Source organism: Lepus europaeus, chromosome 5, assembly GCF_033115175.1.
Source record: "Lepus europaeus isolate LE1 chromosome 5, mLepTim1.pri, whole genome shotgun sequence".
Lineage (NCBI taxonomy): Eukaryota > Metazoa > Chordata > Mammalia > Lagomorpha > Leporidae > Lepus > Lepus europaeus.
Window position 1 is genome coordinate 106379441 of NC_084831.1, and position 17948 is coordinate 106397388.

A 17948-nucleotide genomic window follows, 5' to 3' on the forward strand; every position below is an offset into this window, starting at 1 on the left:
TTCATTACAGCCCCATCAGACCCAGAGCCAGAAACGCCCAGCGAGGCCCCTGCTAGAGTTCTGACTGCCAAAACTGCAAGAGAAAAAATGCTTATTACGGAAGCTGCTAGGTTTTGGGGTGATTTGCAGTGCTTCTGTAGGTAACCAGTGCACACTCCCACTAAGGCTCTTTTCATTCTTCAGGTTTTAACATCTGGTTTTGGTTATTATTATTTGTACTCTTAACTTGTGATCCACACAGTTCACCTGAATGAGTCATTAGTTGGTTGAAAAATCCTGTATTCCATCTCCCATTTGCCACAGTGTTTGCATAAGTACAGACTTGGAATTCACTTTCCCTATATTTGGCCTGATGTTAGGATGTACAATACTGAAAAGGACTATGCGACAAGAAAAAAGCATGACACAAAATGGGACCCAAAAAAGTCAAGCATTTTTAGATTATTCCATAGATCCTTTTCATTTGTAGGTAAAGCTGTCTATTTCATTTAACTCATAATTACTGTGGCAAGTGCTTGTGGAATTAGTACTTCAACTAACACTGTTAGGCTGAAACTGCACCAAAGAAGCTGCTTGTCTATCATTCATAATTCTGTGGTGCTTCTTAATTGTACAAGATAATCACAGCATGGGTTATTAAAAGTCCTGCTTGCAGGATTAGTTAACTATACACTCAGACCTGAGAAACAGCCTAGTCCCAGCTCCTACCCACCCATCCCACTTTCTCCATGCTGTTCTGAAATACAAGTATTCGAGTTTATGTTTTTCATTTTCTTTTGCCTTATTAGAATAATTTCAGTAACACTAATCATTCCTTTGCTATCACTAGCCATTCAGAAATGATTTTTAAGAATAAGAAATGAAAGTTAGAAAATTGGTATTTTGACCACTTAATGAGATTTTTTTCTCTTCCTTTTTCTAAGTGATTCTCTAAACATAGATTTGTCTTTTTATTTATTTATTTTTTAGACAGGTAGAGTTATAGACAGAGAGAGAGACAGAGAGAAAGGTCTTCCTTCTGTTGGTTCACTCCCCAAATGGCCACTACGGCCGGCACTGAGCCGATCCAAAGCTAGGAGCCAGGTGCTTCCTCCTGGTTGTCTTTTTATTTTTTTTTTAAGATTTATTTATTTATTTGACAGAGTTATAGAGAGGCAGAGAGAGAGACAGAGAGAGAGAGAGAGAGAAAGGTCTTCCATCCACTGGATCACTCCCCAGATGGCTGCAGTGGCTGGAGCTGTGCCGATCCGAAGCCAGGATCCAGGAGCTTCTTCTGGGTCTTCTATGCAGGTGCAGGGGCCCAAGGACTTGGGTCATCCTCCACTTCCTTCCCAGGCCATAACAGAGAGCCAGATGGGAAGTGGAGCAGCAGGGATGCTAACACTGCAGGTGGTGGTTTTACCCTCTACACCACAGCCTGGGCCCCTGTGGATTTGTCTTAGAATATGAATAGGTACAGCTAAATATCCTCCCTGACTCCTATGTGATCACTCATGTTTGCATACACAGTGACTTTATTGCTTGGGTACACAGATTCATGCTGTGCATCACTCATATTTCCACTTAAGGGAAGACTTGCTTGGTCTCCTAATATCCAGCCAATCAGAATCAGAGGAAATTTAGCATCCTTATCCTTACTGTTCTCATGGAACAGCAGCTGCTTTCTTATTTAAATAATAGAGATCCTCAGGAAGACTAGGAACAAGACCTTTGGACTCCAGGATTCTCAAGGTTTTATTGCCTGTCACAAAATACACTTGCAGTGCCATGAGCGTCCCTCGGGATCACACCCATCTGGGAGGGAGTCAGGACCTTTGTGGCCAGTTTGTAAATCTGCTCCTGCACGAAGTCAGATGTCTGCTTCAGCCAGGGGGGATGCTGCAGCTGGAGGGCAGAGCTGAGCAGGACAGGCCCTTCCTGGGAGCATGCACGGGACCCCTGATGACCAGGGAAAGGCAGCAAAAAAAAGCAAACAGATGTTCTTGATGAAAAGAAAACATGGTGATGACTCAGTCCCATGTTGTTTGATACTGTTGCTTTTAAAAATATAACTAACTTTTTCGTTTCGCTTTCTCCATGATTTAAAATAATCAAGGCTGGCGCCATGGCTCACTTGGCTAATCCTCCGCCTACAGCACCGGCACCCCAGGTTCTAGTCCCGGTTGGGGCACTGGATTCTGTCCCGGTTGCTCCTCTTCCGGTCCGGCTCTCTGCTGTGGCCTGGGAGTGCAGTGGAGGATGGCCCAGGTCCTTGGGCCCTGCACCTGCATGGGAGACCAGAAGGAAGCTCCTGGCTCCTGGCTTCAGATCAGCGTGGTGCTCCGGCCGTAGCGCGCCAGCCGCAGCAGCCATTTGGGGGGTGAACCAACGGAAAAGGAAGACCTTTCTCTCTGTCTCTCTCACTGTCCACTCTGCCTGTCCAAATAATAATAATAATAATAATAATAATAATAATAAACAAAATGGTTCAAGAATTGATCTGTTTCTCTATCCTAAACAGACTGGGGGCTATGTTGACATTTTAGTGAGAACTTTTTAATTTGGAGCTGCTGTCTTGGACTCTTTTAACTCCTCCCCTCCCCCACCTGCCACACACACACATACACACACACAAAGTCACACGCACCTGTAATAAGGTTATAAGGTTTGTCTCTTCATGTTTCCGGTATACAAATATCATCCAAGTATTCTTAAAGTCGCTGAAGATGGTTGTTAAGCCAGAAGTGAAAGGCAGAGCTTCTAACTCTGCTTTGAACATTTGCCACCTGATAACAACACACATTGGTAACATAAATGCAAGGGATTCCTATAACTTAATCAGTGAAGAAGAAGGTGTCAGATTTCAACACTGAAACATTCTTCTGTGTTAAACTCCATGTTTGCTTTATTTTCTTGTGGATTTTTAAGCATAGCCATTGAATTGTGCCTTTTTCTTTTTATGTGGGCTCTGGTTTGTGGTTGGCAGTGCCAATGAAATCCTTTTTAAAAATGGATAAACAACAGCAGTTTACATAAACAGACTCAACTTAAAAGCTTAAAATTGGCTGGTGCTGAGGCTCACTAGGCTAATCCTCTGCCTTGCGGCGCCGGCACACCGGGTTCTAGTCCCGGTCGGGGCACCGATCCTGTCCAGGTTGCCCCTCTTCCAGGCCAGCTCTCTGCTGTGGCCAGGGAGTGCAGGGGAGGATGGCCCAAGTGCTTGGGCCCTGCACCCCATGGGAGACCAGGAGAAGCACCTGGCTCCTGGCTTCGGATCAGTGAGATGCGCCGGCCGCAGCGGCCATTGGAGGGTGAACCAACGGCAAAGGAAGACCTTTCTCTCTGTCTCTCTCTCTCACTGTCTACTCTGCCTGTCAAAAATAAAAAATAAAATAAATAAATTTTAAAAAGCTTAATATTGTGATTTTTTTAAAAAAAAAGTTTTCCCAAACCCTATATTAACACTTTAATTTTTTAATATAAAATACTTCAAAGCTTTTTATGTCTGTAGTAACCATTAGCGTCATTCTGCTTATCTGCATGTAATATATGATTTTCATAAGAAGTTGTACTTCAGGCTCTTCCTAGAAGAGTTTTAAAAATATCCAAGAATATCTTCCCACCCGCATTCTGATCGTGGCACCTCTGACCTGGCAGGCAGGCCCAGAGCCCTAGACCCGGCTCCAAACTCTCGCCTACAGCTGCGTCTCACCTTCTCATCCCCAAAGCTTTCCAAGTCCTGATGTGACAGAAAGGAGATGGGAGGCAGCAACTGCACACAGACAGGAAGAGAGGGTGGAATTTGGCGAGAGACGGAAGGATTTGTCTGTATACCTCCAGATATGAGTGCCTCCACCCTCATGACCCACCAACGACAGAGTGAAGTTCCCGTGTGTAAATCACAAGTAGTCCTGTGTTATAATGCAAACATCGTTTACATGTCTTTTGGCACATTAATAGGTCTCTAAATATGTGAACTCATAAAATAGAAATGCACATGTCATAACACAGAAAGGAAAGATAAGATATACCTTCTGGTAATAGAAGCAGACCTAAGCAGAGGCAGTGAGCATAGTGGTTAAGGACACAAACTTTGAAGCCAGGCTGCTTGGGTTTAAATCCCAATTCTGGCAGCTTGCTAGATGGGTAACCTGGAACATCATTTATCCTCTCTAATAGTTTTCTCACCTGCAGATGACTGTAAATTCTTAGAATAGTATCTAAGACATAGACGACTCTATAGAAGTATTTGTTCTTAATATTACTGCACCATGCCACCTTTCTAATGGTGCTTCTCTATTTAGATGGCTCAGTTGATCTGTAGCCAGCAGGTTACATGTACACTAACACCACCCCCTGGAGTGTATAATTTCTAGGTAAGAAATCCCCTTCTCAATTGTTTTAAACAGCAAAACACTTGATTTTTTTCCCCCCCTTTCCCAGGCCCAACACAGAGATACTTTCATTGAGGAACGTTATGGGAAATATAACATCAGTGACCCTTTAATGGCTCTCCAGAGAGATTTTGAAACGCTGAAGGAGAAGAACGACGGGGAGAAGCAGCCGGTCTGCACAAACCCGCTGTCGGTCCTTAAGGTGGTCATGAAGCAGTGCAAGAGCATGCAGGAGCGCATGTTGTCCCAGCTGGCCGCTGCCGAGAGCAGGCACCGCAAGGTAGGCTCGCCCGGGAGCGGGAAGGCCCTGAGTTATGGCCGACACCCTGCTGGGTGTCAGAAAGGCCCTGAGCTTCACGTGGGAGCCAGGAATGGCAAACACAGTCACTCTAAGCGTTATGTTTAGGGAGCGTGCCAGACACATTCTTTCGGATGACTCTGCTTCTTGATATGTCACTCCAACACACTTGATGTGTTTTCCCAGCCCTTGATCATCCACACTGGGATTTGGCCAAACCTGTAGCTGAACACAGTGTTCTCTGTTTGCTTACTTAAGTGATAAATAGAAAGATGGACAGGTATTTGGGGAATGCTGTGTCCCAGAGAAAGAGAGAATTTACCTGGCTGTAAACACACAAGCCCAGTAGATTATTTTCACTTATTCCTGATTTGGAATTTCATTGCATTTTACTGCTCATGAAACCATAAACAGTCTCTAGGATTGTTTATCCTTTTAGGAAATGGTGTGTGTGTGTGTGTGTGTGTGTGTGGGTGGGTGGTTCTATGTATGACGGCTCCTAAGTTAGGAAGGCAAACCTGTGTTTTCCTCTCCCTCATCTTAATGGAATCCTACTGATTATGATTGTATTCTATAACTTGTCATTTATTGCTCAAAACTGATTTATAAAAGAGGTGTGGCTAGAATCCGCATTTTTTAAAACCATCTGTTAAAGTGAATACCAATGAGCGCACTATTAGTGCATTTAGTAAGAAATATTTTAATTGGAAAAATTGAGTTAGCAGCTGGTGGACTATAGTTTACTTTTGTGGTTACCTGCATTAGAGCCATCTGCTTAAATCACATCAGATTGCCTGGGCTCTGGAACTTGTCCATGACCTTTCCTATAGAGTCCAAATGAAAGGCCATTAACCATGGATGGGCTTCATATGTTGTTCTGCAGTCCCCCAGAAGCTACATGGAATGTCAGAGGTTTATGCATTTTTGTGGGAAGTACATTTTTTCCATAGTTTTAATCAGATCCTCATATTTGCCCAATACCCAGAAAAGTTTATGCCACAATTTAAAAGCTGTCAGTGCACTAGAGTTGTTTCCCTAAATTTTGTGGACTTTTACACAATCCTCTAAGAAAATCTGCACAGTATCCTTGTTTGATAGGCAGGTCTTCTTTCCACTTTATATATGGGATAGCGGAATTGGGCTGAAGGGGCAACTAGCTGTCATGTCTGTGGAGGTATAGCACTGGGAAGATTCATAGCACTAGGCCGTTGGAGAGAGGAAGTTAAAAATAATTTAGAGTTCCTCAACACTACATTTCAATATAAAATGTTTTAAGTGAGTGTTAAGTTTTTTAAAAGATTTATTTATTTTATTTGAAAGGCAGAGGCAGAGAGAGAGAGAGAGAAAGGTCTTCCATCCACTGGTTCACTGCCCAAATGGCTGCAACAGCCAGAGCTGAGTTGATCTGAAGCCAGGAGTCAGGAGCTTCTTCTAGGTCTCCCACGCGGATGCAAGGGCCCAAGCACTTGGGCCATCTTCCACTGCTTTCCCAGGCCATATCAGAGACCTGGTTTGGAAGTGGAGCAGCCAGGACTCAAACTGGCACCCATATGGGATGCCGGTACTGCAGGCGGTGGCTTTACCCGCTACGCCACAGCACTGGCCCTGAGTGTTAAATTTTTGAAACCAAGTGCCTATCTGCTCTTAAGTGTTTTACCAAAATAGATTACTGACTTTGTCAGAAATCAGAGAGTACATATAGGAATAATAATTGGGTCGTTCACAGTCCCATTTTTCCCAAGAGAGTCCCAGTTTATGACTATCACCTTGACACAGGTATTAACAGTAACCTTTTTGACTCTGAGAACTGTTCTGTTTTATTTATTTTTCTTTTTTTAACACTTTTTTTAAATAATTCTTTTAAAATTTATGTATTTATTTATTTGAAAATCAGAGTTACACACAGAGAGGAGAGGCAGAGAGAGAGAGGTCTTCCATCTGCTGGTTCACTCTCCAATTGGCCGCAACGGCTGGAGCTGCACCAATGCGAAGCCAGGAGCCAAGAGCTTCCTCCAGGTCCCTCACGTGGGTGCAGGGGCCCAAGGACTTGGGCCATCTTCTACTGCTTTCCTAGGCCATAGCAGAGAGCTGGATCAGAAGTGGAGCAGCAGGGACTCAAACCGGCGCCCATGTGGGATGCCAACACTGCAGGCAGCAGCTTTACCCGCTACACCACAGCACCGGCCACTGTTCTGAGTTTTAAAAAAAAATTATTTTCATTTTTTCAGAGAGGAAGATAGAGAACAGACAGAGAGCTCTTCCATCGGCTGATTTACTCCCCATATGCCTACAACAGCCAAAGCTGGGCCAGGCCAAAGCCAGGAGCCGGAAGTCAGTCTGGGTTTCCCACATGGATGGTGGGAATCCAAGTACACAAACCATCATAATGCTTCCCAGGGTACACATTAGTGGGAAGCTGGATTGGAAGCAGAAGAGACAAGACCCAAATGAAGCAGTCTGTTACGGGACACAGGCATCAAAGCAGTGACTTAACCACTGCTCCAAGGGCCTGCCCAGAAGTGTCCTGGGTTGAACAGTACACTGCGTGGTTACTGTCTGCTTGTAATGACCAACTAAGAGCTCCCTGAGCTACCTCTCCCCATCCTCCATCCTCCCCAATGTGCAGAGGCCATGACGTAATCTTTTAGCCATTTATTTTGGTAGCCAACCTTCATATTTCTAAGTAATACACTGCTCTCTCTGGTTTCATCAATTTTGGACGTGTTTGTCACTTACTTTTAGCATAGATATGGATTTAATTTTCTTACACGCCACCTCCCTTGCTTCCCCACCCTGTACCACGTTCCCCAGAGAAGCCAAGCTTCCTTTTTCATTTCCATTCTCTGTCCAGTTCTGTTTCTTCAGAGAATGAACATCTGGCTCATGCCTGGGCAGTAGATGCCTGGCTGCTAACATGAACAGGTGCGTGCAGGAAGCATGGTCAGGGGACAGATAGCTTCTGAAAATAGACCTTGAGCAGCTCCCCCAGTTTCCCTTCCCACATTGCACCTCTCCTCCCTGGCAGCTGCTGCCTCCATCTCCCTGAGGCTCTGCAGGGCAGAGTGGTCCCCTCCCTCAGACTACAGGGGTCACCATTTCTCCAGCCTCTTTACTTCTTCAGAGTGTTATTAACATTTCTTATTTGCTAGCATATCTTATTTTTGTGGGTTTGAAGTCTTTTTTCATTCTGTTTTTGTGGCGGTAAGGAGAAGAGGAGTCAGTGTTGTGGCATGGCAGGTTCAGCACCACTTGGGATGCCCACATCCCATATCTCATAGCATAGTGCCTGATTCCAGTCCAGGCCGCTCCACTTCTGATCTAGCTTCTTGGTAATGCACCTGGCATGTAGCAGATGTCTCAAGTACATGGACCCCTGCCACCGATGTGGGAGCTCAGGTGGAGTTCCTGGCTCCTAGCTTTGGCCTGGCCCAGCCTTGGCCGTTGGGAACATTTAGGGAGTGAACCAGCGGATGGAAACTCTCTCTGCCTCTTTGTTACTTTGCCTTTCAATTAAATAAAATTTTTTTTAAATCTTTAAAAAAAATACCCAGAAAAAGGAGAGTGGAAGTGGCCTACCACCTTCAGCCAGAAGCCAGTTTATTAAATTGGGAAGTTAGGGAGTTTTTTTAAACCAGAATACGTACACCGAAAATGTTTTGAATTATTTTTCAAGGGGGAGAAGGGTTCTATTTGTAAAAAATTGTTTTTGAGAAGCGATAAAAATGGCCACTGGGATGACAACGCTCCACCCTGCAGGTCTGCGCCAAGCCCCCAAAGCATGAGCAGAAGCTGCCGAAAATCCACTGCCGGTTAGATTATTGTGCAGTTGTCAGTAGGGTTATGTGGAAAGTGGCCCTTTAAATTTATATTCTCTTTAAACTTGGATTTAGTCCTTTGGCACCAGGTAAGTGGAATAGGGAGAGACAGGTGAAGGTCCAGGCCTTGTGAAAAGTCTCCACTTAGGATCCCAGTAACTGAGCCCATCTGTGTGTGGGACGATGTCGAGTCATGGCACCTCTTATCTAACAGATTAAAAAGCATATTACTAATGAAGCAAGACACAGTTAGGATGCCGCCTATTTCAAATGCTTCATTTCAGACTCCCTCTTTGGTGCCTCCAGTGATGTAAGCATTGAGAGAACTGCAGCTTTCTGTGGTCCGGCTTTGTTCCGTCACCTACACCTGACCCCTGGTCACACCACACTGCCCACAGTTTCAGGAACTTTCTAGTCATTCTCTGAAACCCTCTCAGCCCCTACAGCTAATTGGTAGATTGTGTTCATAATTAAAGTAAATGTCAGTGTTTCCTGGCACGCAGTTTGCTAAATCGTGGGATCTTTGATGGCCCTTAGCTGTGTTTCATTTATTTATTTAATCTCTGGAACTATATTAGGCACTTAATTAGGCATTTAGTTTTGGCTGTACTATAAATGTGGCCCCTTGCTATTTGGTGATAAATGTGTAAAATTATTGAAAGGTGATCCTCGACCTCGAGGAGGAGAGGCAGCGGCACGCACAGGACACGGCGGAAGGAGACGACGTCACCTACATGCTGGAGAAGGAGAGGGAGAGGCTGACGCAGCAGGTAACCAGGCGGAGGGAATCCAACGGCTTTCACCCGGAGTAGCTTCCTCAGAAGTCCCGCAGGATATAAATTGGTGGTGCTCAGAAGGGCCCTGTGGTCACATGAGTCTGAGAGCTGCCGCTTAGACAAACGTCAGCAGCTCTCTAGCTTTAAATCTGTTAGCATCTTTCATGTGCAGAGGCACATGGGAGTCTTCAAAAACAGGATGGAGTCTACTCAGTGCAGAGCAAATCCATGTCTTCCAAAAATCTTTTTGGACAGGGATCATCACGTGGCACCAGGGGACCCACTTCAAGGAACACCAACTTACATGTTTTGACTTAGGACCCCCAGTAAGGAAGACATTTTATATCACGACCCAGTACATGCGCGTGCACACATATGCACATGCCAGAATTGGAAGTCTCAGGCAATGATACCTTACCCTTACTGCCTAAAGTACACGTTGACGTCTTCTATTCTAGTTCTTTTTGTTAATTTCTGGCCGGGGCTCGCTAAGTTGGTTTCTTCATCCGCTAATGAGCCCTAGAGTTTGAAATACTTTGACTAAAGAGGTTCCTTCAACCCATTCCCTCTCATTCCCTCTCATCCCTCTCTGTGCCTTAAACAGGGAAGACAACTGAAACAGACTACATTTGTATAGAAATTATGATTCAATGCAGTTATTTATTTTTAAAACCAGAGAAAATTATTGCGGAAACTTAAAAAATTTTGTTTCCCGCCACATGCATCACAGCTTTCTGTTACCTGTTTTGATTGGTTCTAACGCTGTGTACTCCGCACAAGCCTAAACCCCAGTGAGTGATGCGTCAGATTCCCAGTCATAACGCTGAGACAGTGCCAGAGCTAGACGTGCCTCCTACAGCATCAGAGCGCGTCCCAAGTGTGTGCACTTTCTGTTAGGCGTCCCGATACCGCAGAAGTCCCTGGTCCACGCACCATGGCACCGGGCTGGGCCTCTGTGTCCGAGAACAGCTAACTGGCACACTCTCCTCCGCCAGAGGTTTTCCGTATCTGTTTCCTTGCTCTAATCAAAATGGTCACATTTCTCTCCAGTTGGAATTTGAAAAGTCCCAAGTGAAAAAGTTTGAGAAAGAGCAGAAGAAGTTGTCGAGCCAGCTGGAAGAGGAGCGCTCGCGCCACAAGCAGCTCTCGTCCATGCTGGTGCTCGAGTGCAAGAAGGCCAGCAGCAAGGCCGCCGAGGAGGGCCAGAAGGCCGGAGAGCTGAGCCTGAGGCTGGAGGAGGAGAGGAGCCGGGTGAGTAAGCTGGAGGAGGAGCTGGCCGCCGAGCGGAAGCGGGGCGTGCAGACCGAGGCCCAGGTGGAGAAGCAGCTGTCCGAGTTTGACATTGAAAGGGAACAGCTGAGAGCAAAACTGAACCGAGAGGAGAACCGGACCAGAACCCTGAAAGAAGAGATGGAGAGTCTGAAGAAAATAGTGAAGGACCTCGAGGCCGCCCACCAGCGCTGTAGCCCTGAGGAGCAGCCGAAGAAGCCCGTAACCACGTCCAAAGGCACCGCAACTGAGCCCCCCATGCTGGTGTCTGTATTTTGCCAGACCGAGAGTTTTCAGGTGGAGAGAACCCACGGGAACAACTTAGCCAAGGTGACAAGCCCTGGGCTGCCTGGCCCTGCCACTCCTGCTTACTCTTATGCAAAAGCCAATGGCCACTGCGACCCAGAGACACAAACCACCAGGGAGTTGGTTGTAGGCAGCAGTGTAGAAAACCAAGTGCCTCCACGAGAGAAATCTGCGCCGCTGGCCCCAGAGAAAGCAGTGGAGAACGGCGGGTGTCCTGTGGGGACTGAGACCGCAGTTCCAGTGGCCACTCACCTCCCTCCCAGTGGGAGCTCACTGTCCCCCAGCAGCACTGCCTCCTCCTCTCTGACACCCTCTCCTTGCTCCTCACCAGTGCTAAGTAAACGCTTGCTGGGCTCATCAGCCAGCAGCCCCGGCTACCAGTCATCCTACCAAGTAGGGATCAACCAGCGGTTCCATGCAGCTCGACACAAATTTCAATCCCAGGCAGATCAGGACCAACAAGCCAGCGGGCTCCAGAGCCCTCCGTCCAGGGATCTGTCCCCCACCCTCCTAGACAACTCTGCCGCCAAGCAGCTGGCCCGAAACACAGTCACTCAGGTGCTCTCCCGATTCACTGGCCACCAAGGGCCAATCAAGCCTGTCTCTCCCAATAGCTCTCCCTTCGGCACAGACTATCGAAATCTGGCCAGCACTGCCAACCCAAGAGGTGACACTAGCCATTCGCCTACTCCAGGGAAAGTGTCCAGTCCTCTGAGCCCTCTCTCTCCAGGAATCAAGTCCCCCACCATCCCCAGAGCTGAAAGAGGAAACCCTCCACCCATCCCGCCCAAAAAACCTGGTCTCACCCCTACTACATCTGCCACTCCTCCACTGACCAAAACCCATTCCCAGGCATCCTCTGTGACTGCCACGGAAGACCTTGCCAGCAGCTGCTCTTCCAACGCCGTGGTAGCCAATGGCAAGGACGTTGATATACTTTTGCCTACCAGCAGCTAGTCCCTAAAGGGGAAGCCTCCACATTTGACATTCCGTCATACATCATCCAAGAGCTGAGTCAGACCATTGGGTCAAATCGTGTTATTTATTTTGATAGTGGCTGAAACCATCTGTATAATACATTTAGTGTGTTTTACCTTTTTGTATTTTTTTAAGTAGAAACTGAGTAGTTTGGATTCTTAGGGTCCACATCTTTGTACTGAAGCTAGGAGACGTTCTCAAGCTCAGCAGCCGCTGTCTTGTGATGGAGAAAGCGAACCGAGGACCAGGTGGTGCCTCGCCGTCGGTTTCGGGACCAGCACCTCCCAGCACCTCCCAGCACTCACTCGGAGTTATGCAGAAGTGGTTGTGCAGATTTCCATTCCAGGTGAACATGTTTCAAAGTGCCTGAACCAAGACTGCCGTAGGAATGCGATTCTGCAGCAGAAACACAACACGGATCATCTCATTGCAGCCAATGAGAGCCCCTGTGAACTCTGAATGTTAAAAACCAACACTGCTTTTAATCCTCTTTTCCTGATTTTAATACAAGCTTTGTGGAATCCCTCTGAAGGTGGGTGTAGACTCACCAGAGAGCTGAGCTGTGCGGAGCCCTCGAGAAATCCTCCCGGGCACTCAGCCGTTGGGTGCTGATCTCCTCGTACTTTTGAAAAATTAAGTTACTCCCAGTTCCCTTCATACGTTCTTGAATATAATGAAATCACATCTCCATTCAGAAAATGTCTTCAAGCGTCTACTGTTGTGTAAGGAACTTCTGATTCTGATTGCTGTTACTTGAACAAGAAATGGTTACTTATTCTGTATAAAAGTTTTACAACAGAATGAAATCTTTATGCTGTAATCAAAAAGCAATAACTTAAGATTCAGTCTTTGTAATATTATAAATCAGAATTATACAGGTGTTACCAAATTGTTACATTTATTCTCCAAGCTGCCAGCACTTGTCTGTATCTGTGGAACCAAATTAACTTTTGCCTAAACGGAAATACACATGTATCTGTATAGACTCATACCCCTTCCTTCACATGTCGGACATACACACACACTTAAACACATTAATGTTAGTGTGGTCATATCTTTGGAGTTTGCAGTATAGCATAAAGGACAAGTAGAATGGCACATTTAAGATTACCTACCAAAGCAACTAGGTGTGGCTGGGACCCAACCAAAGGAAGCGGAATCTTGTACACGGGGAGGTGGGAAATTGTGTCGATAGGTAAGTCTGCATGCAGAGGCAGAGCTAACCTCACCCCAGTGTCACAAAACCAGTCATACAAATGAGTGCCACAGGCCACTCCCTCAAGTGGAAAGCAGCTGAGTGGCCGGAGCTGTAGCAGACGGCTGGGCCGAGCCCCATTTTCAGAGGCCGCCCAGTCTCTAGCTCCAGCTGCTTCCTGTGCTGCACGACCCCTAGACCCGGAATTACCCGCTCTTCACAGTTTTGTGAAATCCAAGTTTTCATGAGAAACATTCTCATTTTTAAATATTAAGAACCGATTCAAAAAACCTTTAAACACTGCTAGTTAGATAAACACTTCTGCAGCTGGATGTAGCCTGTAAGCTGCCAAGCTGCAGCCTCCTTCATTCCAGAAATTTCTGTCATTTCCATCGTATCAACATTGGCATGGACAGAAACCTGAAGACTTTTGAAGTGTGTGGATTGGCACAGCAGACATAGTCCGTAGATTGTAGTGATCATCGCCCTCTTCCAAAAAGGACTGTCCACAACCCAGCCCAGACACGGTGTTCTGTGATTTCGTGTCCACAGGCAGGGAGACATCCTCCTAGCCCACATCTGTCCAGCACTCCCTGACCTGCTAAAATTGAACTCTGTTTCATGTTAACCCAATATGACTGGACAGGGGGAAAGGCAGTTGATGAAACCGATGAATATATTATAGCCCAGTAGTGCACTGTTGACTCCACAGCCTGTGATTTGATTAAGACAAATATATTTGAAATGCCCCAGGGTATCTACCAAAATGATGTAGCTCCCTACATCATTAAACTGTCCAAAGCAATCATGCATTGAACTTGATCCCCATGCACAACCAAAATGAACAATGGTGATGAAATAGCTCACTTTTCTAAACAGGAGGGGGCTTCCATACCACAGTTAATACCTCTCTTGCTTTACATGGTAATCTTACAAGTTGCATTGTGCTCTTCCTTTGTTTTGGGATTAGATGATATATATAGAGAGAGGGAGAGAGACTATAAGGATGTTTATTTCTTAGGAAGTGCACTGAATGATGTATTTCTTTTACAGTGTAATATGGGGGTGGGAATATGCAAGAGAAATGTGTATTTTTGCTAGTTGCCTATCTTTTGAGATAAATAAGCACAATCCTGCAATGGATCCAATAATCCAGTTAGATATTATAGGTTAGTATTTAAGTTTGCTGTAGATTGTGTGTGTGTGCGTGTGTGTGCACTAGGTAAAAATTCCATGATTTACAATTTTGGTGTTAACCCATGATGGGAAAGCTATGTTACTGGTCAACAGATGATAATGATGTACAACATGTAACACAGGCAGTAACTGTTAGTCATTAATGTTTGTAAAGCCAATTGTACCATGCAGAAATCTTCATTTTTATAGCAAACTACATTAAAACAGTTAAATCATACTGTCTGGGGGAAAAGGAGTCTTGTTTGTACACAGCCAAGAATATTGCACAATTTGGGCATATTTTCCTGACGCGGGAATGGGTGGCTTAGAGGGAGCACCTGATCATGGCTTTGAAAAACCAGATGGACCCACCCAGGTTAGACCCCCATACGAACTGGGGCATGGACTTTAGTTAGAGCTGGGAAAAGCCTTCTCAGGATTCCAGCCTAATTTTTAAATCATTTGGGGGTTCTGGACCTTTTGAAAATCTTAAAAAATCGTAGAATCCGCCCTCAGAGAAATGAATATGACCATATGCAAAATGTGGTTGATGGCTTCACAGGATCCAGAGACCCTGAAGCTGCCCATGACTCATGTGCCCCAGCTCAGGAATGTCTGATCTTGTCCCGCCCTCTCGCTGCACGATGACTAATGCTGTCTCCTAGCCCACTGCTGTTGCCGCTACTGGGCTGTCAGCAAATGCAAGCTGCAGCCAGACAAAAGCACTTGAAAAATTCTTTGATGTAAAAAGGTGTTCAAACAGTGTGGTTGTTTACATATCTTAGATTTCTAACATTTAAGCCAATGAATGATCTTTTCAACAAACTCTGGCTCTATCCATCTTCCCATTACAGCCTATCCGCATGTGTGATTGGCGTGTGTGTGTGTGTGTGTGTGTGTGTGATTTACATAGAGTGCTTCTGTTCTGCAGTCCTTGAAACGGAATTTCAGCTGTCTTGAAATGCTGGCTTCATAGTAGAATGTGTTTTCTTAATGATGAGTCGGGGGAGGGGGTGGGTAATGAGCATTTTCCACAGCAGTAGTTTTTAATTTAACTGCTATTATACTAGTTGAGAAAAGTTGAGAGCCCGTTCACCCATCTGTTTGCATGTCAGTGGCCAATTCATTACTAAAAGCAAAAGGAGGAGAAAGGAGATTGGGCGGGGGAAGTGGGGGAACTCAAAGTTCATTGTGCTTGAGTATAACCTTGGAAGCCTGGAGTGGTGGGAATTGGGGCCTCGGGGCTGGCTGAAGGCATTTTGAGGACCGGTGCTCCATGGCCCTCATCTGTTCTTTCACAGCAGTTTGTTATTTGCCTCTGACCTAAAGGGAAATCTTAGCTCCTAAAACTGGTTTGCCACACGGTCTGGGACTCTCAGCCAAGAGTGCCTCCTTGGGCACCCAGGTGCCACACTGGTGGTTTCACGTTTGGATGACCTTCCTCGTCCTCCCCAGGCTGCTGTGGAGGCTCAGCAGCCAGTGTACCGAGGAGGCAGATGGGGACCAGAGATTTGTACAAGGGCCCTTCGTAAGTGACAGCAGGATTTAAACCTGCCAAGGACAAGGTTAGAACAAACATAAAGATCTTAACTGGCTTTATTTGCAAGTCTAGAATCAGGCTGCCCTGCGTCCTATAAAACAGTACGTGTTCATATGGGCTGAGCCAGGTAGCAGGTTTTCGGGCTGAAGAAAGCAGGCACGACCAAGAACAGACTGGTTGTTTCCGTTTGACTGCTCGTCGGGTGGGGACAGGGAGACAGGATGGAGAAACGGCTGACTGGTTAGGATCAGGCTACTATTTTGGTGAGAATGAAAGCAGAGGGAACTGTATGATGCCATTCAAGCTGGCCTGGTTGGGAAATTTGATTTTCTGTCTCTCTCTGCAGATCCCTCCGAAGGTCAGATGAAGTTAGCTTTTTGGCCACCTTTCTTGGTTATTTCCTGGTCTGCGCGGGCCTGTTACAGGAACCGCATCCAAAGCAATGGCGTCATATCATGGAACAGAGGGTATTTCCCCAGTGCGACGTCTCCTGGGACGCTTGTTAAACATGCAGAGTCCCAGGCGCCTCCCCTGCCCAGTCTGACTCAGAAGGCCAAGGTGGGGCTCTAGATAAGTGCCTGGGGGAGTCTTCAGATACAGCAAGTTTTAAAAGCCCTGCTGGACACCACCCTGCTCCACCTGCAGCCGGAAGTGGATTATCAGACAAAACCAATGCCTGGAAACCTTGATCGGGTCACACAAAACCAAGACATCTTTGTTGTGAATTCCCCGAGTGTCCAAAGGTGAGTCAGAAAGGCAGGCAGCTATTAAGACACAAGTGGCGGCCTGTTCCCTGCCCGCAGGGTCCTCGCAGTCCAGGTGGGGAAGCAAAACAGCAACACAGACCACAGCTTACGAGGATCGCCGAGCGAGTGCAGCAAGCCATGGGGAGTTACTCAAGGGGGTCCTGATGGGCCACTGCGGTCGTGCCGAGGCAACAGAGCTCTGTGTGGGCCGGAACAAGGAGCAAATGCCCTCTGCTAAGTGTTGCCTTCCTGGAGTCGTGCAGTGGCTCTGCCTTTGCTCCGTTTCCATGGGCTTATCTTGATGCTAGGATGAGGTCAGACAGTGGCACCAGAAGGGACCGGACAGACAGTGTGGTTTCTGCAAGCCCTGGGGCTGGTAGAAGCAGGAGCTCCAAGAGGCAGAACTCGGCGAGTTGGGCAAGGACCCTGTTGCCAAAATGCCACGTTCCCCATCCGCGTCCTCTCCTCCCTGTCTTGGCCACATCCTCTCATTCTCTAGGCAGATGAGAGTGATGAGGAAAGGAGCACGTAGGCCCTCGTGCACACGTGCGGGTGATGCCTCCTTCCTTGCAGGTGGGGGGAAGCTGCTTCTCTGCTCCCTGCAGCGTCTGTGTGTGTGTCGCTGCTGCACTGGGGGAGCACCCCACTGTGACATGGCCGGCCCCCAGGAATTCTGGGGGAGCATGTCAAAGCGAGATTCTCCTCTCCAGGGACTCTCCTCAAAGTGGCAAGAGCCCTGCTCAGGACACAATGGAGTAGACGCTGGAATGAGCCAGCAGCTCGCCTTCAGGCATGAAGGGGTCTGGGGATGCTGACAGCGAGGGGCTCCCAGTGACAGCCCCTTCCCATCTCACGCTCGGCTCCCACCCAGTTTATACCTGCCCCCTTGTCCCAAATCGGGAGAGGTCTCAAGGTGCATCCAGCTTCAAAACCCCCCAGTCCCGTGGGCTGCAACCTTTTACCCAGCCCCGCGGTGCTGCCAGGCCAGCCTCCTGCACTCTCCTGTCCACCTGTGGCTACTCCGTTCCTGGGCAGGGCCGCCAAAGGAGAGCGGACACATTTTCTGAGTAGTTACCTGGGGCCTGGCTTTCAGCCAGGGGTTTTACACACGTGACTTCATTGAATCAGCTCAACCTCTAGCCCACTCAACAGATGAGGTTACTGAGGCCTGCTCAGACACAATCGTGACCTGAGCTCCTGCAGCAGAGCAGGGCCGAGAGTGTAACAGCTGAGACTCGGGTTCCCCCCCCACCGGCCACACTGTCACCTCAAAACAGTAACAATATATTTGAGTCATTTAGAATATTAGTTTGGGGCGGGTCTTTGGCTCAGAGCAGCTGCATCCCACCATCCCATATTGGGATGCTTGATCCAAGTCCCAGCTGCCCTGTTCATGTGCTCCATGGGAGGCAGTGGAAGATGGCCCAAGGACTTGGGTCCCTGCCACCCACGTAGGAGACCTGGACTGAGTTCTGG

The 17948-nt window shown here is 47.1% G+C and overlaps 1 protein-coding gene across 3 annotated transcripts in view; it reads left to right on the top strand.

Annotated features, from left to right (window-relative positions):
• Positions 1–14666, top strand: part of CTTNBP2NL (CTTNBP2 N-terminal like) — a 64279-nt gene extending 49613 nt beyond the window's left edge. For 2 of the 3 annotated variants that reach the window (XM_062191968.1, XM_062191967.1), the window contains exons 4-6: positions 4423–4653; positions 9149–9256; positions 10313–14665. In XM_062191968.1, coding sequence (XP_062047952.1) covers positions 4423–4653; positions 9149–9256; positions 10313–11794 — 1821 coding nt within the window. In that variant the 3' untranslated portion in view covers positions 11795–14665. Of the gene's footprint in view, positions 1–4422; positions 4654–9148; positions 9257–10312 lie in introns of all 3 variants that reach the window. The other variant, XM_062191969.1, reaches the window with a different exon arrangement.
• Positions 14667–17948: the final 3282 nt, after the last annotated feature.